Source organism: Cucurbita moschata, unplaced genomic scaffold, assembly GCF_002738365.1.
Source record: "Cucurbita moschata cultivar Rifu unplaced genomic scaffold, Cmos_1.0 Cmo_Scf00024, whole genome shotgun sequence".
Classification (NCBI taxonomy): Eukaryota; Viridiplantae; Streptophyta; class Magnoliopsida; order Cucurbitales; family Cucurbitaceae; genus Cucurbita; species Cucurbita moschata.
The window spans coordinates 1430398-1456235 of record NW_019268540.1 but is presented as its reverse complement, the minus strand read 5'-3'; the positions used below and the strand labels follow the sequence as shown (position 1 = coordinate 1456235).

General features: G+C 35.2%; 1 protein-coding gene across 5 annotated transcripts; it reads left to right on the top strand.

Moving 5' to 3' along the window:
- The first annotated feature begins 123 nt into the window (after positions 1-123).
- On the top strand, positions 124-24480 carry LOC111460758 (transcription initiation factor TFIID subunit 1). Of its 5 annotated transcripts, none has more exons than XM_023104032.1 (22): positions 124-328; positions 585-640; positions 2423-2526; positions 2857-2919; positions 3124-3169; positions 6801-7052; positions 9445-9566; positions 9963-10131; positions 10362-11463; positions 12580-12782; positions 12947-13184; positions 14648-14984; positions 17387-17596; positions 17746-17829; positions 18101-18304; positions 18696-18902; positions 20062-20545; positions 21421-21599; positions 21706-21825; positions 22310-22366; positions 22451-23575; positions 23663-24480. In XM_023104032.1, the coding sequence occupies exons 2-22, from the start codon at positions 595-597 to the stop codon at positions 24023-24025; spliced, it is 5715 nt and encodes a 1904-aa protein (XP_022959800.1). In that variant the 5' UTR covers positions 124-328; positions 585-594; the 3' UTR covers positions 24026-24480. The 5 variants fall into 5 exon arrangements, with proteins under 5 accessions (XP_022959800.1, XP_022959799.1, XP_022959798.1 ...); XM_023104031.1 differs by having other exon boundaries at positions 580-640; XM_023104030.1 differs by having other exon boundaries at positions 124-396.
- Positions 24481-25838: the final 1358 nt, after the last annotated feature.

Sequence of the window (25838 nt, the reverse complement as noted above, 5' to 3'; positions counted from 1 at the left end):
AAAAAAATTCCCAGCAACCCGAACCCAATTTCTATTAATATTCGGGTTCGGGTTCGGGTTCGGGTTCGGGTTATCGGGTTGAAAGGTGCATCCCTGTCATCAGCACCCGATTTCTATTTCTCTGATTTCTCCCTCCACTTCTGCCTTCGTTTCCCTCGTTCTCTCCCATTTTGCCACTCCGTCGCAGTCGCAACCTCTCGCCGGCTAGCCCTACCGCCCATTTTATTTCTTCTCTCTCTCGCTCTCTCTCTTTGCTGCAACTTCTGCCGCCGCCACGTCACACCCTTTTCCCGCAGCTCTCTCCATCTCTCCGTCGGTCGCCGCCAAGGTCCGATTTACGCTTCTTGCCTATCCTCCGACACTAATTTCCCTTTACAATACTTGCGCCTCGACTAGGTATGATGGAATCGAGTCCTATCATTGTCTTAGTTCTTTGAAAACTGTTTTATTTTTCTTCAACATTGTACGAGGTCGCCAATTCATTATGATTCTAATTACATGTTCACTTTATGTTTTTCTTTTAAGCAAGCATAGCATCCGGTGTTAATATGTTTTTATTTTTTTTTGGTTTGTTTGAAGAGAAGTGGGTATCAGATGGGTGGCGAAACATACGGTGATTCCCAAGACGAAAGGGATGAAGGTAAGCCAGTTGATTTAAACCAGTTCTAGGCTCTTTGTTTGAATATATATATATATATTTTTTATTGTTGTTCTTATTATTTTTACGTTCGGAAGTTTACAGTTTGCGGGTCTAAACATCTTTTCTTTCTTATTGGTCTCTTCATCTTAGATATGAGTGAGATTGGTGGAGCAAACTGAAATTATGAATTTTTATTAATGTCAAATCTGGTATTGGATACCTTGGGTTTCTTATTTATAGGCTCAGTATGGAAATGAAGTTAAAATATAAGACAATGAACTCATAGTGAACGATGAAACTCCTTAATTCTAATTTCCACAGTATTGATACTGGCTACTAAGCAACTAGTAACTTAACTCATGGTAATGAAATCAGACACGAGTTACCTACAAAAGTTTCCTCCCTTCTCCCCCAACAGAAGTACTTTTACTGGAGTAGAAACCACTGCCCAGCCCACTAGTAGGATTTAACCATATTTGAGACATTGATTGCACTTGGAATGTGAAGATCTCGTGGTAGTTCAATGACATAAGAATTAGGGGCGACTAAGGATCACAACCACCTTTCGGGGAGCTCCTTCATCTGTCCTTTTGTGATTAGGGGCGTTTCCTGTTGTGGCTTTCCAGGTTTATGTGATTTTGTGGGGCCTTTGTGTTGTGAGGAGTAATAAAATGTTTAGGGTGTTGAGAGACCAAAGGTGATAAGTGCCAACAATGCTGGATTTTGCAAAGCTAGAGGTTCTTCTAGAATCCTTGCAAAACGTTCACAAAGAAAGCTAACTTAACGGATTGATTCCAACCAAGAGCTGGTTAGAAGGGTACATGGAAGTGATCAGTTGTTGGATTCATATAAAAAGGAGGAGGTGTGGTCCCTTGTTAGATCCATACTTTCCTCTAGGCTTTGGCTCTAAGGCTTTTTGTAATCCTATAGGAACTTATTTTGGAGGATTGAAGCCCAAGTTTGGCTCTTTTTGGTGTGGACTTTCTTTTTTTATGCCCCTTATATTTTTTCATTTTTTCTCAATAAAAAATTTCGTTTCTTGTTAAAAAAGGAAGCAAAGTTAATACCTTGGATTGTATCATGAGGAAGTCTTTTGTGCTGATTGGGCTTCAATGCTATATCCTTTGTAGGATGGCATTTGAGGATATTGATCACACTCTTGGGAGTTGCCAATATTCCTCTCTTGTCTGGAGTCACTTTTTCATAGTGTTAGGTTCTTATTGGGTTCCACCTATTAAGTGTAGGTCCATGGTAAAAAAAGTTTCTTCTTCACCCTACCCTTTTGTGTTATGGGTCTCTTTTTGTGGCCTGCTGATTTTGTGGGGTCTTGGTTAGAGAGAAGCAGTAAGATTTTTAAGGAGATTGAGAGATTGAGCGAGGAGGTGCTGTCTCTTGTGAGGTTTCATGTTTCTCTTTAGGCTTCAATGCATAAGGACTTTTGTAATTATCCTTTAGGTCCCATCTTGTTAGTTTGGAGTCCCTCTGTTCTAGTTTGTCTCCTTTTGTTCAAACTGCCTTATTGTTTGCCCTTTGTATTATTTTCTTTCTTTATGCTCTTTGCATTCTCAATCAAAGCATGGTTTTTGATTAAAGAAAATTTAGGAAGAATAATTTCAATTTGCATAGTTACGTTATTAACTCTTATCAGTCATTCAATCACAGTGACATTGTTAACTTTTGCAATTTTAAATTCATTTTGAAAACTAAAAATAAAAAACTGTGTATTATTGTGGATCATGAGTAGAAAACTGTGTTTATGTACTTATGATATTTTGACTGCAGATGATGATGACTATGAGGATGCTGGTGGTGGCAATCGATTATTGGGGTTTATGTTTGGGAATGTGGATAATTCTGGTGATCTTGATGCCGATTATCTTGATGAGGTAATATTATTGCTCCTAGTTCTAGTGGCATTTTTGTAGAACTAGATCTGTTGGAGGACAGTGTGCCAGAAAGATGTAAGCTATGGACTCATTCTATTAGAAGATTGCTGTACCAAAATACTGGTTTTGGCACCATAGATTTTGCAACTAGACTTGTTATCTTCCAAATATGATCTGTTGAAGTCTGAAAATTCTTAAGAAAACCTTAACTTGTTACACTTGTAACAATTAGTTCTTTCAGTAATCTGACCTTTCATCTTATTTGTCTGACACTTAATTTTCTCATTAATATCATATTATGGATGCGTTGGAAATGATCTTGTGTTCTAGGATGCAAAGGAACATCTGGCTGCACTGGCGGATAAGTTGGGTCCAACTTTGACAGATATTGATGTAAGAATTTTTATGATTCTGAATATCCTCTATAGTTTTCATTTGGTTTTGTGGTCTTCGTATGTAGCTTCCTGTGTTCGTATACCATCTCTCATTGCTCTTTAATAACATTCAACTACTGCATCTGTATCTTTCAGAGTTTGATAGTTTCTTTTCCCCCTTCTATCTTTTTCTTTGATGCCTGCAATTTTTCAAATTTTTCAGTTGTCGACGAAATCACCAAAAATACCATCTGATGCTATTGAACCAGGTGAAGTTGTATTTATAAATTTACCTAGTAGTCTTCCGAGTTTTATTTTTATGTTCGATACCTTTATCTTCAAATACATTTTCACGAGACTTGCTAAAAATATTGTGTGAACTGTGCTTTTTTCTGATCTTAATAATGAAAGCTACTTGATAAATATTATTGTTAGCTGGGTGCTTCCGCCATTCTACAGACTGATGACTTATAATTTGTTCAGTTTTAGGGCTTTCTAACTGAACCTTGGGAGTTCGTTTGTTTATTTTTTAAATTGGAATTGGGATCATAATCTTAGGTGTTTTTTTAGTGCGTATTTATTGTTAGAGAGGTTGATATACTGATGAGGTCGTATAGGTATGGTTATGTTGTAGGTTCCTTGGTTATTCCTCCGGTATCCATGAAACATACCACCTTTATTTTTTAGTAATAGCCTTCTCAAAGTTTCATTTAATTTCCTTTTCATTTATATCAAAATCATGATTATCATATATATATATATAGGAAACAAATTTTAATGATGTATGAAATGTACAAAAGTGGGGCGGAAGTTTGAGCGAAAGTGGGTACAAAAGATTTTCCAATTGGACAAAAGTGAAGATTACCAATAAGAGAAAGAGGAGGTGAATTTTGACGAAGACAGCTAAAAAGGAAATTTGTTGAAAAAAAGCTGTCAAAGAATCTTCCTTCCTCGTTTAAAAGTTGATGATTCCATTCTATCCATGTAATCCACAAGAAGGCTCAAATTAGTTGAGGAGGCTGTTCAGATCAATGGGGGAGAGACGTGGACTAGTGGAAGGTGGAGAGTAACTCTTTTCAAAATCTGTCTGCATCATTACGAGTAAGAAACTGTGCTTCTGAAAGCAAGAGCAATCTTGTAGAGAAGTTCCCTTTGGAGTCAATTTTTTAGAACCATTCGTCTTTGGGATGTGTTAAATGCACAACTATCCATACGTCAAAGTGTCTAGGACTAAATTGTTACAAACTATAGTATAGAGATTAAAGTATTATGAAAGTTAAAGGGCCAAAAGTGTTTTTTGACCTATACAGTTGGTTCAAAAATACCCTTACAGATAGTTTTGGATGAATACCCTTAATATTTTCTTTCGAAAATGCCCTTGAATTTTCAAAATGGTTTCAAAAATACCCTTTTAATATTTAAAAATGTTCAAAAAATATCCTTGAATTTTCAAAAGTTTGAGTAATACTCTAAATTTTTTTTAAAACCTTCAAAAATACTCTTACCATTTGTACCTCGTTTAAAAAATACTCATGAATTTTCAAAAATAACATTAAAAAGTTTAGAGATAATCTATGAGGTGTTGATAGACAGTTTTCGTCTATATATCGACAGTAATAATTTTTTTATAAAGGTAAAGAGTGTTAATGCTATTTTTAAAATTTCATGGGTATTTTTTAAACATAGTACTAATGGTAATGATATTCTTAAACTCTTTAAGGGTATTAATGAAACTTTTTAAAGTTCAAGGGTGTTTTTGAAACACTATTAAAAGTTCAAGGGTAATTTTGAAATACAGTACTAATGGTTTCCATCCAAAACTAACGGAAATGGTATTTTTGAGACTTTTTTGAAAGTTGAAGGGTATTATTGAAACTTTTGAAAGTTTAGCGGTATTTTCGAGACAAAATACAAAGTTTAGGGTTATTATATTTGTTCATACTAACCTTATGCCATAGTGAATGGGCCTCTAAGGGGAAGCGCGACAACCCTTTAGCTAGATGGGCATTATTATGAGTTCAACTTCCTAAGAAAACATTAATTATTTGATACCTGCTATAAAACACGGACACATGCATAATATAATGGCAAAGTGTCGATGTCGGACACACGTACTCTCGAACATGCTTTCTGCACGTGTCCAATACACTATATTGTGTGTCCATTTTTTTTTGTATTTATCATTTTTGGACACACGAGGGCACACTCTCAGACACTTGGTTGGCATGAACACATGTTTTGGCAATCGAGGTGCTTGACCCTCTAATCTTGAAGATTTTTTTTTTTTTTTTAAAGAAGAGTTGAATAAAAAGATGAAGAGTTTTTAGAAGGAGACGAAAAGACGAAGGAGAAGAAGAATAGAAAAAAAGAAAAGAAGGAAAAAGTTGAAACGTGAAAAGAACCCAGGAGAAAAAGAATAGAAAAAAAAAAAAAAGAATTAAATGGGAGAAGTAGAAAAGACATGCGCAGAGGTTGAGAGTGGAAAAAAAAAAAAAAAATAGAATTGAAGAACAGACGTGCGCGGAGGAGAAGAAGAATAGGTTGAAAAAAGAAAAAAACAATTGGAAGAAGAATAGATGTACACAGAGGAGAAGAACAGAAGAAGGAAAGAAGAAAATACATGAAGAAAAGTTGAGAAGCATCAAGTGCTTGTTGCATGAGCAACTACTAGATGCCAATATACTTCCTCATAGGATCGTGTCTAGAAAAACTAAATAGGGCTGGTTGAGCCAAATGGCAGTTTACTCCAATAAATAAAAGTGTCTGGCATGCTTAATAATCAATACTTAGATCACCCTTCTTTTAGTACCTTAGATTTCTTTTCTAGAAAATTTATCTCTATATCCCTTCTTTCTCTAACCTAGTTTAGTTATTTAAAAAAAAAGATTTTGTAATATTTTATGCGTTTAGAATGGAGTATGTTATTATTATTATTTGCCTATGATGTATCCAACATGTCGTGCCCTACTTTCTTAGAAATTGACATGTCACTGTGTTTGTGCTTAGGATATCAATATGGTGGTTCAGTAAGTAAGAATATCCTCATTTAAGCACGATGCATATTTAGTTCTTCCAAATGTAGGAAATGATTCTTGAAAACTAGGAGTCTTTGGATCAAGCTTGTTAATGGTTCTTGACTGGAACGGTTATTTCTGTGCTTGCTGGAAAATCCTTCAATTGATTTGCGAATAAGAGAGTGGTTTGGGGTGCCACAAATTTTAGGGCTATGTTTTGGTTCTTGAGAATGGAAAGATTATATTATAGCTAAACTGCCAAGGGTCCTTGGATGATATTTATGTGTGTGTATGTTTAGTCTTATTTAAAAAAATCAAAAGAAAAGAAGTATTCAAGTCTTACCTTGAATGTTTCATCTTGATGATGTATACTTTATATTTTTGTTCATTCTGGTTTCTTATGCAAGAATTAAGAAATACTTTTTAAGCTTCTTGTTAGATAGTTCCAATTCGCTAGGAGAAATGATTTTTCTAGGCAATCCTGATGTAACCTAGGATCTAGTAGAAGAACATTTGAGACTCTTTACTCAACACCGAACCCCATTATATAGGCTATCAACTAACTGAACCAAATAGAAACTATACTAATTAAAAAATTAATAACAAGCTACCTACCTAATAAAATTAGCCGCAAACTAGGGCAACTGAACTCTTAAATCCTTTCTTTTAGCTTTTCAACCGTTGATGAAAAGTTCTATTTCTTGTTTATAAAAAATAAAACCACTAATAAGTAGAACAAAAGGGGAATAAAAGTCCCCGCTCACACTATATCACATCCATAGGGAGTACAGTTCAAGCATTATTTTAAGTACACAATTCATCTGACCACTGCCCTCATCATCTCACTTTCTTTGACTGGACTGGTGGGGGGTATTTGTGTTCTCAGATTATGATGCGAAGGCTGAAGATGCAATCGACTATGAAGATATTGATGAAGAGTATGATGGTCCAGAGATTGAAGCTGCTGGAGAGGAAGACCACTTATTGCCAAAAAAGGAATATTTTTCTGCTGAAGTTTCTTTGCCTACACTGGAGCCTACAGCTTCTGTATTTGATGATGAAGATTATGATGAGGACATTGAAAAGGTGCACGAAGTTGCAAATAGAAGCGTTGTAGCTCCAACCATCCATGCATCAGGTATCTGTCACCTTTCTCTACATTATTATCACTATAATTTCACTTACTACTAAAGGACCGTCTCATATAGCTAGAAATTTTCTATTTGTGTTTGTTTTTCCTGTCATGATGTGGTTTGTTGGATATACAACTTTCTTATATTACTGAATTGATTTTGAGTTGTAATCACTAGTTTTACTTTTACAATCATCATGTTCGATACCTTACCTTTTTATTGGTGAGAGCTTTTCTGTACATTCCTCATCTTTGTGTACACTTTAAGATGCCTTTTATTCCTGCCTAAAATTTTATTCCTAATGGTAGAGAGGAAATTTTAGTAGAGAGGAAATTTTATGGCGTACATATGGGAATTAAACGTTTTTTTAGTGAGCTTTTCTGGAATATAGTCAGTTTAGTATTTTGAAGTTGGGTTATGTTTCTTTTCTCGAATAGTTAGTTAGTTATGGTTTCGTAACCAAAAAAAAAAAAAAAAAAGTACTGGTGATATAGTGTCCATAGTTCCATTTTTATGGGTGAATGAATTTGGTTCACGTGTCATAAGTTTCTGATTCAAGTTTCTTTCTTCTGGGTTTAAGAGATCCATGTTTAGCCAATTATTGTTTTTTTTTAAGAGTAGAAACCAATTCCATAGATGAACCAAATAAAGAGGTAAAAACCCCAAAGCACCTATTGTTGGACAACATGTAAGTTCTGGAGTCTTGTGCCAAAATCTTGAAGCTCAAATCCCGTTTAAGGATCACTTCTAGGATTAGGATAGGGAATGACAAACCAATTTTGTTTTGGGGTTCCACGTTTTATAGACAGACTTTTCAGTCATTTATCCTTACCTTTATATGCTTACTGGATGATAGAGAATTTTGATATATTAGTCGTGAGCTGGAGGATTGGGCAAAGCTGCCAAATGAGACACTTCTAGAAATCCTTAGAGAGTGACTCTGAGGGGTTTTTGTTTTCCTCTTAGTTTGTTTGGTGTTTTTGCAAATGATGAATTTTTCTTTCCGTTTGTTTAGTGTTTTGTAAGTGATTAATTTAAAACATATTTCTAGGAGAATAAGTTGGTGGGGGATAGTTCCTCTACTCCTTGTTTCATCGTTTGCACCATTTATCTTTTATGTGGAGTCAATTGGTGACCTATTTGTCACATCTTGTTGGGAGTTCCACCACTCTCAATCTTGGGTTTGTTGTCTTTTGTTTCATAGGAAAACGATGGATATTGTATCCCTAGTTTCTGTTCGAGGGTTTTTCTATTACTTCAAGGAAAAGGTACATTTGTCTTTCGCAGTCCCTCATTCGGGTTTCTTGTAGGTCCTTTTTCACTGTTTGGAGGAAATTATTCTTCATGCGCCCTTTCGAGACAAGAGTAGCTTTCTTACATTTTTTGGTTCCTTTTTGGGGTAGTTTTCTTTGGTTTTTTGGTTTTTGCACGGTCTCATGGAGCCTTTGCCGAGGAAAAACAAACAGATTTTTGGAGGGGCTGAAAGTTTTTGGGAGGAGGTTTTGTCCTTTGCTAGGTTCACCACATCTCTTTGGGTTTCTCGTTCAAGGATTCTTTAAGTCTTACTCTGAGAGAATGGAGTCCTTGTTTACTTTAGTTTAGCTTCTTGTTGTGGGCTAGTTTTTTCGCTTGTTGTTCCATTCTTTTATTATTTCTCAATGAAAGCTTGGTTTCAACAAGAAAAGAAAAATTATGGAGACTGGTAGGTGTTTTTTCCTAAGCCTCACAAGACATTGCTAAAATGTGAAGCTTTGTAGCCAACCTAAGCATAGTTCGACTAGTGAATACATATATCCTTGACCAAAAGATTAAAGGTTCGAATTTTCAGTCCTACATGTTATTAAACTAAAAAAGAAAAGTGAATGTATGCATTTGGTCTACTCTTGCTTAGAGGTCGTGGGGCACACATTACAGAATCCCACTCAGAAATCTTCATTGTGTTTTTTCTCCAAATTGTTACGTTATCTGTTAAGGTAAGGAGAAGATAGACATTATTTCTCTAGTGATCTTGCAACTATTCTCTTTATTTGTGGTGAGGCTCTTTGAGAAGTGATACCATACTGTTGGCCTCAAAGTGCAAATCAGGAACAACTAATAAAAAAGCCAAATTCATTGTCAACAGGCTTTCATTGTGGACTTGTGTTAGACTTGTGTCCTATTTGATTATAATGGTAATTTCTGTAGTTAATTCTCTGAAGTCATAACATATGATAGCTAACCCTTTAATCATGTAAGAAGAAAAAATATTTGTGATATTTCTAGGGTATTAAGTTTAACTGATCAATCATGTTTGCTTCTCTTCTTTTGTTTTTTATGAATGTTTTTCCCTTTCTTTTATTCCTTCACTGTCAGCAGTAAGGAATTGATATTTGACCAATTTAATCATGATTCTTCCAGATGAGCAAGGTGAATACCTTGAGGTGGTTTCTGAAGGGGAAAAATCTTTTGCAGAAGATGATCTACCGTCTGTCCCCTTCAATAATGAAGTTATAACCAGTAGTCCAGAAGAATTGTTTGAGGTTGGTTTACGATTTGATTTTTTATCATTTTGGATGTAGATTTCTCAAGGTGAATTTGTTTGTCATGTTAATGGTATTGGATCTTGTTTTGTTATCTTTTTTCTTCTATTATTTTGTTTTGACGAGAAACCTAAGTTTGTTGATTTCTTGTGTCCACCTTGAACTGTTGTTTCCTAACCTGATGCCCATTGTGACAGAGAACTGTGGTAAGTGTACCTAAGAAATCTAAATTGTTCAACCAGTTCGGTCTCTTTAAAGGTCAAACTTCGTTTTGTTATCTCTTCTTGCAACATAATTTATCGTTTTTAGTTGGGAGGTTATCAGTTTGTTTTAGACTTTGCATTGATACCACCATGTCTAAAGCTCGTTACTATTCTCTCGCGTAATTGTTAACAGGAGACACCTGAAGTAGAGAAGCGAATGCAAGAGGAGAAGGCTCATACTCCCTTACCTGTATTGTGCATGGAGAATGGGATGGCAATCTTACAATTTTCTGAAATTTTTGGTGTTCATGATAGTTTGAAGAAAAAGGAGAAGAGAGATTCTAGATATTGTTCTCGTAGAGGTGCATGTCCCACAAACATTATATGCGCTTCCTATTGTCTTTTTGATGTCATCTCAGAGCGTTAACTGTTAATAAATTTATAATTGTTTCAAACATAATTTGGAGCTACATCATGTGATGAAACAGTGCTTTGGGATTTACAAGTTGGCAATCAAATGCTTTTCTGGATATCTATCATATGCTTCAGCTGATAATTGTTTTTTTGTCTCGTTCTTTCCTCGTCTTTTCAGATAAGTATAGGTCAGCAGATGTATCCGATATTGTTGAAGAGGATGAGGAGGCATTCTTACATGGTTCCAGTCGAGGTGTATCGTGTATGAAACCAGCATATGTTGTTAAAGATGATACTACTATGTTAGATGATCCAGAATATACTAAATTTGGCGCTGTGGATGGGGGTGATGAAATGGCTTCGAGAGTGGAGTGGCGACAAAAAGACCATTGTTGTGGTGCAGAACCTGCGAAAGAAGTTGTTGCAGAAAATATTACCATTGGATCGAATTCATTATTGTTTCAAAAATTGTACCCTCTGGATCAGCAAAACTGGGAAGAGAGGATTTTGTGGGACAACTCTCCGGTTTCAAGTAAGAACTCTGCTGGGAGTTGTGAGGTATTTGGATCTGATATGGAAGCTTCAGTTAGTAGCGATGTGGAACCACAAGTTTCTATACAGATTGTTGGATCAGACCACCGTATTGATCCTGATGATGAGGACCAGAGTCTTTACCATCACAGTTTTCCGTTATTGGAGGCTTTTGGCTCTAGAAAGTTTTCAGGAACAGAAGAACCTTTATCACCGGAAATTATTTATCATCCTCAGATGTTGAGATTAGAATCCTGGAAGGATGTGGAGGATTCTTGCCAATCAGATTGTATAAAGGAAAATAATCCAGATGAGCTTCAAAGTAATGCTATCAGAAGCTTTAGCAAATTTTCTCCGAAGAACAGAAGAATGCTGGAAGGTTCTTGGTTAGACAAAGTATTATGGGAATCAAATGAACCTATTGAAAAACCAAAATTTATCTTCGATCTTGAAGATGAACACATGCTTTTTGAAATTTCAGATGAAAAGGAATCTAAGTACATTCAGTTTCATTCTGGAGCTATGATTTTAACACGGTCATCACTGTCAGTCAATGGACATTCTTTTGAGATATCAGGCAGTGGAGGTCAAGGTGGCTGGCGATTTGTTTCCAATGACAAACACTACTCCAATAGAAAAGCATCTCAACAACTTAAATCAAATTCTAAAAAACGTTCTGTTCATGGCATCAAAGTTTTCCATTCGAGACCTGCAATGATGTTACAAACAATGAAGCTAAAGTTGAGCAAGTAAGACTGGATAAATAGTTAATTTATTTTGTTTATGAGATGACCAATATTGTTTGCACCTGCTAATGTAGTTTCAACTAACCTCATGGGACAATTGCTTTACTTTCAGTATTTAGTATTGGAAGACTTGTAGCATATTTAATATCTTAGGTAGATAGTCACCATATTTCATTCACGACCTTAAAAATGCATTTACAATTTGTTTTTTTGGTGACTGGGCTAATTCATGCCAGTTGAACTGTCAGATTGTCTTAATGTTGTATACTTGTTATAATTGATATGCATATTTGTGTATACAAGCACTGATACACCAAAAAAAAAAAAAAAAACAAAGATGGTTCCATGCGCTCTGATTCACTAGTTTCATTAGAATCTAGGAGCATTACTGAAGTGTTTCAAAGAAGAGTTATACTAACATAGGATCTGATTCTGACATAGAATGCATCGTCCCACAACAGGTTCAGATCTTCTACCTTTGTCGGGAGGGAATGACTATTCGTAGATATTACCTTGACACTAAATAAGAGTGGTTTATTTTTAAATTATTTTTTCAATCAAATAAGAGAAAATACTAAATAATAGTACGAATGATTTCCTCCCATCAGGGATGATATCATCTCATAATTATTTGTTCTCGAGTTTAAGAAGAAATATTTATCTTCATTATGCATGGAAAATAAGAAACGAGGAAAAGGGTGATTTTGAAGAAAAATCTGTCTGAAGATATCCAGTTGAGCCATCAGCTTTAGTTAGGATCAACTCTTTTTATGATACTATATACTTCGGAAGATGTTGTGTTGAGCTCCACTTGACAGAGTTATAGCTTGCAACACAGTAGTTTTTGTGCCAAGCTGAACGCCATTTGATTTGTTTTGTTATTTTTTGTAATTAATATTGAGTATGAGTATTATGTGGATACAATAAAACGATGAAAAAGTTATATGATAAAGAGAAAGAATGTTCAAGAATGGAGAGACTGGAAAGTCTCACGAAACCTCAATAAAGTTTGATCAATAACTATCTATGCACACTTTCCATTGTGCTTTTGGCTGATTGCTATACTCTATCAAAAGCAATTTTCACTCCATCGCTGTGTTCTTTTCTACTTTTTTGCAGTAAAGAGCTAGCTAATTTTCATCGGCCTAAAGCTTTATGGTATCCCCACGATAATGAGAGGGCTGTCAGAGAACTGCAGAAGTTACCAACTCATGGACCTATGCAGATTATTCTGAAGAGTTTAGGAGGCAAAGGCAGTAAACATTTTGTTGATGCTGAGGAAGCTGTTTCGTCAATCATGGCCAAAGCTTCCAAGAAGCTAGGTTATCAAAATTTTTTTTTTGGGTATTTTTCACTAGTTTATCCTTTCTATTTGTGTAATCTGCAATGTACGTGCTGTGCTGTATGATGACTTGTTTTCTTTTTTTCTTTATTACTTAATTATGTCATGGGACTCAATCTCTTTTTTTGCCCTTTTCCTGGTTAGATATGAAGCCATCTGAAATAGTTAAAGTATTTTATTCTGGGAAGGAGCTTGAAAGAGAAAAATCTTTGGCCGCCCAAAATGTGCAACCAAATTCCTTACTTCATCTTGTTCGTTCGAAAATATACATAATGCCGGGGGCACAAAATTTGCATGGTGAGAATAGATCTGTGAGATCTCCTGGAGCGTTCAAAAAGAAATCTGATCTTTCTGTGAAAGATGGACATGTGTTTTTGATGGAGTAAGTAAATGTTGTTTTCCTCTTGTATAATATTCGATGCTTTGAATACCGTGTTCATTTTGGGGTCTTCCATATTCGTTGTTGCCTTGTTTGTCTAGTTATTGACTTAATTTCTGTTTTAATGTCTTGCTCATAGAAGGACTTTATGCTGCATTGGTAAGCAGTCCTTGGATTTATTATTTGTTTATTCACATTATTTTAGATGAGCAAGTTCTTCGCGAGCTAAAGGCCAATTGCCAAATCCTGTAAATATTCTGCTAGTATGTCCCCTCAGTTAACAGAACGGAAAGGAAAATGCCCTTTAAAAATAAAAAATAAAAATCCTAAAGCAATCCATTGAAATAAATTGATCATATTACTTCTTTTTTTTTTAAAATTTTTTTATTTTACATTTAATGTTGTTTGAAGAGATTGTTCTGAATCCTTAATTGGTATTTGTTTTTTTTAGTATTACAAGATATGTCTCAATTGAAATGCTTTGATCTTTTTGTTATAATTTTCTTTATTTATCACTTTCGTTTCTTATGTAATTTGAGCATTGTATCAATGAAAAGCTTCGTTCTTTGTTTAGAAAAAAAAAGGAGAAATCAGTTTTAGTTGCTTTCTAAAATCAAATTTGGAATGAACGTTAAATTTCATTGATGTTTTGATGGTTGTTTACTTGTGTTTGCTTTCAAAGATTTGTACCACCGGCTTTAGATGTTCAATTAATGTTGTTTTTGGCTTGCTTCACAGATTACTTCAATTATAATGTTCATCTAAACTTCTAAGAATCTACAGGAAAATGTAAATCTGAATGCTTTGGTAGTTCATCTTATTGGTTGGAGTAAAATTTAGTTATAAAACATGAAAAGGTACGTACGTAGTGGGAAAGACATAATAAGAGCGTCCCGGCAACTTTATGAATAAAATCTCAAGCAAGGTAAGAACATTAAAACAGTCTTTTTTTATAAACGAATAATTTCAAAGGGATTGGTCGCATTATAATAGTTTTTACTTATAAACGAATCAATTGTATTGAAGACGTTTTACAATAGAAGAAATTAGTCTCTGGTTGTAATACCTATTGGCTTTTAGTTTTTCTGTCTTTAAGAGCCTCATTTTTCTATCTTCTATTTTTTTTTTCATGTGCTTTCTCTACTCGTTTTTTTTTTTCAATTTTTTTTTTATGGTTATATGAATATATATATATATATGTATGTGTGTGTGTGTGTGTATTATTTCTCTCTATAATTGTCATCCATTGGATATCCCTGTCAAGTTACAAAAGGCAAATAATGCTTGCTTCCTTGCACATACAAGTTAGTAATGTAATGGCGTGACATCCTATGCTTGCTTTCTGTTTTTATTTTATTTTTAATATTTTATTTTATGTATAAAGAAAAAGATAAACTGCTACTTATTTTATGAACTTTCAAACTAAAGTTTACCCTTCATAATTACCAATTATGTCATCTTTGTAGGTATTGTGAAGAAAGACCTTTACTTTTGGGAAACATTGGAATGGGGGCTAGACTATGCACTTATTATCAGAAATCATCCCCTGATGATCAAACTGGTGCAATGTTGCGAAATGGGGGGGATAGTTTAGGACATGTCATTATCCTCGAACCTTCTGATAAATCTCCTTACCTTGGTGATTTAAAAGGTGGATCAATACAGGCATCTCTTGAAACAAACATGTACAGGTCACCTATATTTTCCCACAAGGTTCCAATGACAGATTATATATTGGTTCGTTCTGCAAAGGGAAAGCTTTCCCTGAGACGTATTGACAAAAATTTTGCAGTTGGTCAGCAGGTTGGTTTTCTCTCTCTCTCTTTATTTATTTATTTATTTTTAATAATTGATCTTGCATATTCGATCAACTGCATTCTTTTTTCTTGTTTTAACTTTATCAGACCCTGTCTAATATTTGGTTGAATTCGTACTTAAGATCAAATTGATGGTTTGATTTTTTTTCTATACTTCAATAGATGTAGACTCCCTTTTTTGGGGATATTTTGAATACTGAAAGGATGAACTTTCTTGGAATTTTTTGGTTTAAGCACCATCCAAGACATTTTCAATTTGTTATTGTACATTAACAGATTATACAGTCAGAGTAAAAGGGTCTCATCTGCAATGCAACTAAACCAATTTACATTATACTTCTTTATGAACAATAATGATTTTTTTTTTTTTTTTTTTTTGTACTTTTGTGGTGTATCTAGATTGGGTGGATATTATAATGTTAGTTGTTGTGGGAGAGATCTGGAGGAGGGTCTAGTCCTTAGGTTTAATGCTTTGCTTTGGACATTTGTTTCTAAAAACTTGTCATTATTCACTGGGTCTTTTTATTATTATTATTATTTATTTATTTATTTATTTTTTAATTAGACTAGTTCCGATGTGGCTCTTTGTTGTACTTTCCTTTCTATAGGCCATCATTTTTTAGTCTATTTTTCCGTTGGCCTGTCCCTTGGTTGACCCCATTGGTATTCTCATTTTCTCCATGAAAGCTTGTCTCTCAATTATTTTTTAAAAAATACTCTAGTTGATATGAACCAAGAAATCAATCATGCAAGATAAACTTCAAGGAAGTTGTGAAGAAAATGATGATGAAATTTTCACAAGATGTTTCCATTCATGTCAATTAAAGAAGAATCAAGTTTTACTTATTTTTCGATGGTTACAAATCTTGGGTGGATGATAATCTAGAGTTATAGTGTTTCTTTAATGTATTTTAAGGTTACATTTACAGAATGACTAATTATGGTCATAAAATATGAAGGTTACAACTCTTGAAATTTTTTATAAAGCCATGTCCTTATATTTGTAAAGGAGACTTGGAAAATGTAGTAAAAAGAGCATTTTTACTTTCCTTTAGCCAATTCTAAGTTTCTTTGCAATTCTATGTAGTTTAAGTTGCATGTTTAGAATCATTCAAGCTTGACATGATCGATCTTGTTTCTAGAGTGATTCGAATCTCAAACAAGTGTTCTTGCCTTGGGATATTCAATCAACAAGGTAATCCGGATCTTACTTCCCTTGTAGTGAATCCTTATTAGAAGTCATTTCTAGTACACTCCACCTTCAAGTTGATCCTCATTGTCATCATTTTTCACCTGAAATTGTCTCCACGGTGCACAACTTGTATGTAATGATGTCATAATTCATGCTTCGAGTCTTTTGAGTATCAAAATCTTTTAGTGTGTACTTTTTTAACCAGAAACAAAACTTTTCATGGATAGAATGCAAAGCAGATAGAATGAAAAGACACTAATGCTCAAATGATACAATTTTCACCGGGGAGCGAGAAAGAAAAAGAACAAAAGAAAAAAAAAGCCCACAAAACTCAAGTACTGAGAAGAAGTAACCCCAAAAGGAAGCCTGAGTAACAGATTTAAACCAGACTAGCTCAAAGAGAAACTTGCCGGCGAAGATTCTTTAAAGCCAAAACAAACCAACTTTCTGTCGTTGTTTTCTCTTATGAAATTGTTTTAAGGCCTTTGTTTTGATGTTCTGCCCAACCTGGGATCTAGCCCTTTTGTCCTCATTCTAGTTCTTTTATTGATTGAAGTTGAGTTCCTTGTAAGAAAAACTCCACATCCTCACAACTCCATATTCCTTCTAGATCAAGTCATCCAACCTGCAAGAAAATGTTCAGATTTGGCATCATTCAGCTGTGCCAAAGTACTTTTGCTCTCTATGGAAGCCTTGATAGTAGGCAAATTCTGACCAGCAGGTAGAATCTCGGAGGGAAAAAGTTAATTTTATTCAATCTCAAAAAATGTATTGTTGGGGACTATTCATTGTATATTTGGAAATTGTATAAATAATGTATAGTTAAGTCTCTTTTCATTTGTCTCCGGAGGCAAGTGGATGAGTGATTGTTTGAAGCTGTTAGTGGGTGGAGTTTGCGAGGAAAGACCATAGATTTATGGCAGATTGCTCCTCATGCCCTTTTGTGGGGCTTATCGCTGGAAAGAAATAAGAGAAGCTGTTCTTCAGTTGTGCTATTTGTTCTTTAGTTGTTCTAGTTCTTCATTTGTTCTATTTGTTGAAATATAATAGCCAGATGCAATCAGTTACTTGTTCAGTTGTTCTATTTGTTGTTTCTCCTTATTGTTTAATACATTTCTAAAACTTAAAGAGGTTGAATGTTTAATATCCTTAATTAAACTGTCAGCATTAACTCTATTAAATGGTATTCTGTGCAGGAGCCGCTAATGGAGGTGTTTTCTCCAGGAACAAAGTCTCTTCAAACTTTCATGATGAATAGACTAACTTCGTATATATTCCGTGAGTTCCTTGCTGCTGAGAAGCATCGACGAATCCCATATATCCGTGTTGATGAATTACCTTCTCAGTTTCCGTACCTGTCAGAGACGGTAATTAGGAAGAAACTTAAGGAATATGCTCTTCAACAGGTTAGTTCGTAGCATTTTTATATGTATAATATAATTATAAGCTTCATTTGATAAACAGCCTGCCCTCACTTGTTCTTTATGTCATAAGTCGTACTTCAAGTTTATCTTCATTCTGGACTATTTACTCTGAAATCATATAAAAACTGCAGAGAAATTCTAGTGGACAGATTATTTTAATTAAGAAGCGCAATGCGAGCATTTCTTTGAAGAAAGATGCTGTGACACCGGAGGATGTAAGAAACATAAGTCCCTTTTCATTGGTTCCCCTTTCATTGATGAATTTATTTACTTCTGCTCTGCTTATGAATTAAATCTTTTTCTGCATTGATGACTATATGCTTTTTGAATAACTGGAGAAGAAATAGGAAAATTCATTTTTTAGCATGTCTAGAAAATGTGACCCATATTCAACAAAAATTAAACTGAACGTAAATCTAGAGCATATTATAAGTTGTTGCATTGTTCTATTGTCCATTGTAATACCGTCTTCCTATGATATGTTAGGTATGCAAGTATGAGAGCATGCAAGCTGGTTTATACCGCCTCAAACATTTGGGAATTACAGAGGTTCATCCATCTGCAATTTCATCTGCAATGAGTAGACTTCCTGATGAAGCTATTACTCTGGCTGCTGCATCTCACATTGAAAGGGAGTTGCAGATAACTCCCTGGACCTTGAGTAGTAATTTTGTTGCTTGTACGACCCAGGTAAAGAATCGTAACTTATCATAACAGGAGTCTGGTACATATCTGATATATTTTATTCGTGAAAGAAAAGATTGTGAAAGAAACTGGCATACAAGTAACAGCTCAAGGGACTGTTTTCCATATTGTAAAAATTACACCAGTTGACTTGTTGGTGTCTGTAAACGAACTGATCTTTAAGTTGTTTTTCATGATATAGTTTCTATAAGTTCTTATTACTCATGTTCCAAAATGAAAAGATACTTGAATAGATTCTCTTAAACTACAATGTGAATTCTAAAATGGATAAATAATTGGCTATAAGGTAGAGGAAAATTGTTTACTGAAGAATGATATGATGATCGTCTGCTAATTTCATTCTTCTCTGACGCCCCCCCCACTCAAATAAAAAAAGGGAAAAGAAAATATAGAGCGGATGGAAATTACAGGTGTTGGTGATCCATCTGGTCGAGGACTTGGATTCAGTTATGTTCGTTCAGTTCCAAAACCACCTATTTCTAATGCATCTTTGAAGAAAAAAGCAGCCTCTAGTCGAGGAAGCTCTGCAGTAACAGGAACAGATGCTGACCTACGTAGGTTGAGCATGGATGCTGCGAAAGAGGTACCTGCTTATCTATTGTAATATTGTATTCAGCTTTATTGCATCTTGAGAGTCATTTCATGTTTCATACAAAAATTTTATGTGGTAGATAAAGAACTTTGGAAGAATGGAGGTGTACCTAAAAGTCATCTCTGTATCCTTTTGTATTTTATATTCATACGCTTAGTTCAGACATTCTTCGTGATATAATGCATACATCAACTTCTTTATACTCATTCTCCACTTACTCTTTAATTTTCACCTTTGGTGATGGAGTCTGAAATTTCTTAACCATACATCCAGAAGTAGCTTTAACATTGTTTCCTTGTTTGAATTAAAAAGGCTGAGAGATAAAGGGTGATCTTGAGGGAGAGGGACAATGTAAAACAAAGAAAGAGGGCATGGGTGCGAAAAAAAAGTAGGGGAAAGAACAAATGAAAGAAGCAGAGAAAATGGAGGGGCAGAGAGAAGAAAGAAATTAGGAATTATTTGTAAGAAGAAAAAAAAGAAAATTAATTTTTGATGTCATGTCATCATCATAATTAATATTATAAAATTGATAAAATATTTCCGGTCAACTTTTTTTTTTTTTTTTTTTTTTTTTTTTTGAACAAAATATGGAGCTTGTATTGATATACTGAAAAGAGACTATTGCTCAAGATACAAACTCTAAAAAGAAGTGAAAACAAAAACTGAACGATAGGAGTCAAAAAGCAATTACAAAGGAAATATAAAAGCGGGGCAGTTAAAGCAACTATCCTAGAAAGAAATACCAGCAAAATATTTAGAAAGAGTGCACCAAAAGGAAGCCTTTAAACATGCTGATTTGAAATGATCTGACCAAGGCAGCAGCTTGTCTTAAAAATTTCTCTGATTTCTTTCCCTCCAAGGTTCTGACTTATTTCCAGTTAACTGTTTATCATTGTAGGTTACAAAAAGCTAATGGTAGGAACCTTTTAAAACTATTTTAGAAAACTGTAAGTAAGATTTGAGAAATTATGAACTAACTAGTCTAGTGAAAAGTATAATTCTCTTAAAAACATTGTAACTTTTTACTTGGGAAAGAAGATGTTCTTATTTTCCAGCTCTATCTATTTATTACAGCTCAACCTTATATGTACTTCCGTGCTATTTTTATACCTATACTACCTTAAAATCTTCACCTTGTTTAATATTTCAGGTTCTTCTCAAGTTTGATGTATCTGAAGAACAGATTGCAAAACTGACCAGATGGCACAGAATTGCTATGATACGCAGGCTTTCGAGTGAGCAAGCTGCTTCTGGGGTACAAGTAGATCCAACAACTATCAGCAAATATGCACGTGGCCAGCGAATGTCCTTTCTGCAACTGCAGCGTCAGACAAGAGAGAAGTGTCAAGAAATTTGGGAACGACAAATTCAGAGTCTTTCAGCCTCAGATGGTGCTGAGAATGAGAGTGACTCTGAAGGAAATAGTGACCTAGATTCCTTTGCTGGGGATTTAGAAAATTTGCTGGATGCAGAGGAATTTGAAGATGAAGTTGATACATTTGAGATCAGACATGAAAAGACTGATGGGGTCAAGGGGCTTAAAATGAGGAGACGTGCATCCATTATTCAAACAGAAGATGAAATTGAAGATGAAGTTGCGGAAGCTGCAGAACTGTGCAGGCTGCTGATGGACGGTATGGATAACTCTTGACATTTGTATGCTTTGAGTGTTCATTATTATTAGTGACCACGTTTAGTCATTATACCAGGGAAAATTGCAATTAAACCCATCATTTAGATTTTTCAGTAGATTTGACATTTTGTTACTGTGAATTTTATGAAGTCTTCCAAAGTTTTTGGTGATATTGACATTTTGAGCATAATCAATTGGAGATCCTATTATCAGCTCATTTACTGACGTAATATTCTCCTCCTTACTTAATTATGACGAGGATAGAAGAGTGTAGATGTTGCTTTTAGTCTGTTCTTATCTGTTTCCTAAAATAAATTATGACAAACTTCTTTTGAGCACGAGTCAAATTCTTGGTGGAGTTGCCTACAACTCCGTTCTCTTACTACGTAAACCATTGTTTTCTTAGGTTATTATACGCAGTTACGATACTTACAGAAAGTTAGTAGGGTGATTGTGACCTGTAAACTGTATTATCCTTGAGTTTAGTTAGTTGGCTTTCAATATTCTTAGATATGGTCCAAAAAATGGTATATTTTGTAGTGTATATCATTACTGTAATGGTCTCTAGGAGGTAGATATGACTCTGTTGGGTCATCATCTTGACCGATACTTTGAATTATGTGGACCTCAATACTATTGTCTGGTAAGAATTTTCACTTTCAAGATCAATCGGATATGTTTTGTATCATCATTTGCCTGGCTAGTCATATCCTTTCTCTGGGCATGGTATATATCATCGAGGAAAAGTTGGTAGATTAAAAAAACCCATAAAGTTCTATGCAATTCCATCCATCATCAAAGCTTATTAGTCCCAAAATAGGTTACTTACTGGAATTCACACCTCTATATGGGGCTAATGTAGAATCTTTTATACAGATGAGGCTGAGAGGAGGAGGAAGAAGAAGAAGAATAAAGTCATGGGAGAATCAACGTTGACTTCAGGCTTTCAAGCTAGTTTTGGTCTGGAGAATTCTGAGCAGATCAGGCATCTTGTTAGTATTGCCCAGCCTGATGTAACCTATATTTCTAAAGAAAATATAAGAGATCACAAGGAGGTATTACTATGTCATTTCCTTGCCTTCTTAAGCATGGGAAGAACTTTCTTTTCTCACATCTGAAGGTTGAGCTATAGATAATCATTACCGCATGATATGATGGCAGGTTGAAAATATTATTAATAGAAAAGAAAAGTCCGCAAAGTTAAAACCCATGAAGAAGACTTATAGTTCAGAGATGAGCCTAATCAATAAGAAACTCAAGATATCAGGAGACAAAGTCAAGGTGAGTTGGTTCTTTTTTTTGTAGTTGTATCTGTTGGTGGGGCACTGGTATTTACTTGTTCATCCTTATGTTTCAATATTATGAAAATATTCTACTTAGGAAACTATTGAAAATAACCTCAGTCCAAGGGTGTAACCTTAATCTCACATCCTTGATTGTTTCCTCTTTTCTTAACTTTGTCTAGCTGGATACAATCTCTTATCGTATGATCAGGTTTTTTGTTTTTTTTTTTTTAATGATGGATAGGTTTTAACTTCTATGGAACTTTTGAGACCTGTAGTCAAACAGTTCCCAGTCTTCATTATTAGAATTGATCCAGTTTTAAATTTCTTAATTTTTTTTTTCTTGAATTTTATTTTTGATGTTGTTACTTTAGTTTTGGTGATGGGAGTTATTAGGCTGGGGAGAAGGTGGACATAGGTTTTACGCCATTATTCTCCATATGCTGGTTGGAACCATATTAATTTAACCTTTTCTTGATCAGAATTTTAAGGAGAAGAAATCAGCTCGAGAGAGTTTCGTGTGTGGAAAATGTGGTCAGGTATGTAAAGTGTTTAGATAAGTATTTCTCGTGCACGAGCCCCGAATATTCTAACCTTTCTGAAGTTTGTTTTGTTGTTTTTAGTTTGGTCACATGCGGACAAACAAGAATTGCCCCAAATATGGAGAAGAACTTGAAACACCGGACACAACAGATCAAGAAAAAGTATCAATAAAGTCGAATACTATGGATCCATCAAATCAATCCAATCAGAAAGCTCAAACCAAGAAGGCTACACCAAAAACCGCAGCAAAAATTTCAACAACAGAAGCGTTTGAGGGTGAAAAATCCACGTTGATGGCAAAAGTTCTTCCAGTCAAATTCAAATGCAGCTCAACTGACAGGCTTTCTGATAATCTTAGTCCTGTACTGCCACAGACTTCTGACTTGCCGGTCAATTCTGACAATGAAACAGGAAAGTCCGTTGTTAAGGTTAACAAGATCACATTTTCAAAGAAGAGAACTGAAGACGTTCAGTTTCAGTCTCATAAACCCTCAATTGTGATTCGACCTCCTGATGCAAAAAAAGTTTCAATTGATGCTCATAAACCTTCGATTGTCATAAGACCACCAACAAATATTGATAGGGACAAACTTGAATTTCCGAGACGCACTGCTGCCATAATAAGATCAGCAGCTGAAACAGATAAAGAGCAGCTTCACAAAAAACTTGTAATCAAACGGCCAAAAGAGGTTATTGATGTGGACCGGTGTGGTTATGATGGGAGTGTTGGTATGGAGTACCGGAAGACTAAAAAAATAGTTGAGCTGTCAAGTTTTGAGAAGCATACAAGGCCTGGGAGTATGAGTTCAGCCGAGTCTGGAAAAAAGAAAGCTAGAGAAGAACATAGATGGTGGGAAAAACAAGAGAAGCGGAGAAAGGAAGAGAGACTAAGAGAAGAGGAGGCGAGGAGGGTTTACAATGAAGAAATGGGGATGCGGGAGGAACAAGAGAAGTTAGCAGAGATTAGACGATTTGAAGCAAGCATTAGAAGTGATAAGGAGGAAGAAGAACGTCTAAAAGCAAAGAAGAAGAAGAAGAAACGAATCCCGGAAATAATGAATGATTATGTGGAAGACCCCAGATCAAGAAGAATGGATAAAAGGGTTGTTCTAGAAAGAGACCGTAGTTTAAAAAGGAAGCCCATTGAATTGGGAAGACATGGTGCAGAGCATGCATCATCTACAAAGCGCCGTAGAGTGGGAGAGGTATGTGTGTACTTTGAAAGATTTTCTCTACTTTTGTGCTATTCACTTATCTACATTCATTGATAACTTGAGTAATTATCGTTTCAGGTTGGTTTGTCGAATATCTTGGAGCGGATTGTCGAGACCCTCAAAGAGAGGTACGATATTTCATATCTCTTTTTAAAACCAGTGTCCAAGAAGGAGGCTCCTGATTACCTGGATATCATAGAGCGCCCAATGGATCTTTCTACCATTAGAGAGAAGGTTAGAAGGTTGGAATACAAGACCCGGGACGAGTTCAGGCATGACGTATGGCAGATAATGTATAATGCTCACATGTACAACGATGGGCGCAACCCAGGTATTCCTCCCTTAGCAGACCAGCTTTTGGGTCTTTGTGACAATCTGTTAGACAAAAATGACGATGAATTAACTGAAGCTGAAATGGGAATCGAGTTTAGGGATTCGTAGGGGAGTACATACCAAAACGTGCCTTTGTGTATCATATTACATAATAGTGTAGTGTAGCAAGGCGGAACTCTCATTCCCATGGCCAGGTAGTTTTAACATACTATTCTATTCCATTAGAGGTTTAGGAAATCCAGTTGCCATTGCTGGTGAGAGTTCAAGGGTAAGAAGGCAGGCTTAGAACACAACCATGGTTATTAGAATGTTGTGCCAAAAAAGTTGAAGAGAGATATGGGGGATAGAACTCGTGGATATAGAACCAACCTTCTTTAGAGTATCGTAGCGATGTATATAAACCCGCGATCAAAATATTTTTGGGTTTAAGAGAAAAATATTTTATTGCCCCCATAGTGTGTAACATAGTGGTGTATTTAAAATCCGAGTTTAATCTCTTTTTTTGGGTTCATTAGATTGTATTTTATTGTCCAACATATACGATGATTCGTCTTTTTTCCCCATCTTCATTTTCTTGACTGGAGAAATATATAGTTTTCCTGTCTAATTATTGTATGCTGTTCTAAGTGTTGCTGGCTCATTGTAACAAGTTTGTCGATATTTCCCTGTTGAGTTTGTTTGATCGGCATTGATCCTGAAAGAAATGAGTGGTAGAAAATCGTATTAGATCCCACATCGGTTGGAGAGGAGAACGAAACATTTCTTATAAGGATGTGGAAACCTCTCCTCAGCAGACGCGTTTAAAAACTTTGTGGGAAAGTTTGGAAGGGAAAGCCTAAAGAGGACAATATTTGTTAGCGGTGGCTTTGGGCTATTATAAATGGTATCAGAGCTAGACATCGGGCAGTGTGTTAGCGAGGACGTTGGGCCCCAAGGAGGGTGTATCGTGAGATCCCACATCGGTTGGAGAAGAGAACGAAACATTTTTTACGAGGGTGGAAACTTCTCCCTAATAGATATGTTTTGAAACCTTGAGGGGGGAAGCCTAGAATGGAAAACTGGACAATATCCTATAGCAGTGAGTTTGAGTTGTTACAACATGCAACCACACTTCAAAGAAAAAAGAAGTCGAGTTAGCTAAATCAATCTTTCTTTTCTTCTCGAAACCGTCTTCTTTCCTCTTGATCGTGAGTCTCTTCTTGTTTCAGTGAACTCTTTGTCAAAAGACTTTCAATGTCATAGCTAACAATTTTTGGAGTAGTTGACTCTATCATAGGGCGTGTTTAAATTCTTTACTTGCTTTGGTACTGAATTGAGATTTTTAGGTGACGTTATTAAATGTCTTCCATAACATAACATTTAAAACACACGAGAAAACTTTTGGTAACTTAGAGGAGACGCTATAATAAAGTGATCATAGCAATTACTTTAATACCGGTCTTGTGAACTTTATCTTTACTCCATCCTTAAATCAATTACCCAAATAACCATCAACACTATTTAAGAGTTCCACTCTCGGTTCAGTGAGTATAGCTGGGATAATTACTCTTATAATACACTAATAGAAGCATACGAAACATATTATAGCCTTAAATGAAAATTTAGGTAGTCTAAAAGGACACGGCTAGTAAACCCTAATCCAAATCTACTTCTCTTTTGGGCATGAGTTTAAACAAATCATAAATAATCAAATTCATAGGTCACGAACTAAATCAGTCTTTTCAACTACGATCATGTCTTCAAACTTGTGAGAATTATTCATCGATGAATTCACTCTAAGCCACTCGTTTTGTTCTTAGAAGTTCCAAACTTTCTTGCAATTATCTCATAGTAGAAGGATCTCCCCGAAAAAGTCATTATTTGCCAAAAGACCCCTCCCCTATCTTTATATAATTCTCAAAAAAAAAAAAAAAAAAAAAAA

Excerpts from the sequence above, each read along its gene's own strand:
- LOC111460758 (XM_023104032.1), top strand. The coding sequence starts at position 595 with ATGGGTGGCGAAACATACGGTGATTCCCAAGACGAAAGGGATGAAG. Across the intron at positions 641-2,422 it reads CCAAGACGAAAGGGATGAAG|ATGATGATGACTATGAGGAT; the intron begins GTAAGCCAGTTG and ends TTTTGACTGCAG. Across the intron at positions 17,830-18,100 it reads ATGCTGTGACACCGGAGGAT|GTATGCAAGTATGAGAGCAT; the intron begins GTAAGAAACATA and ends ATGATATGTTAG.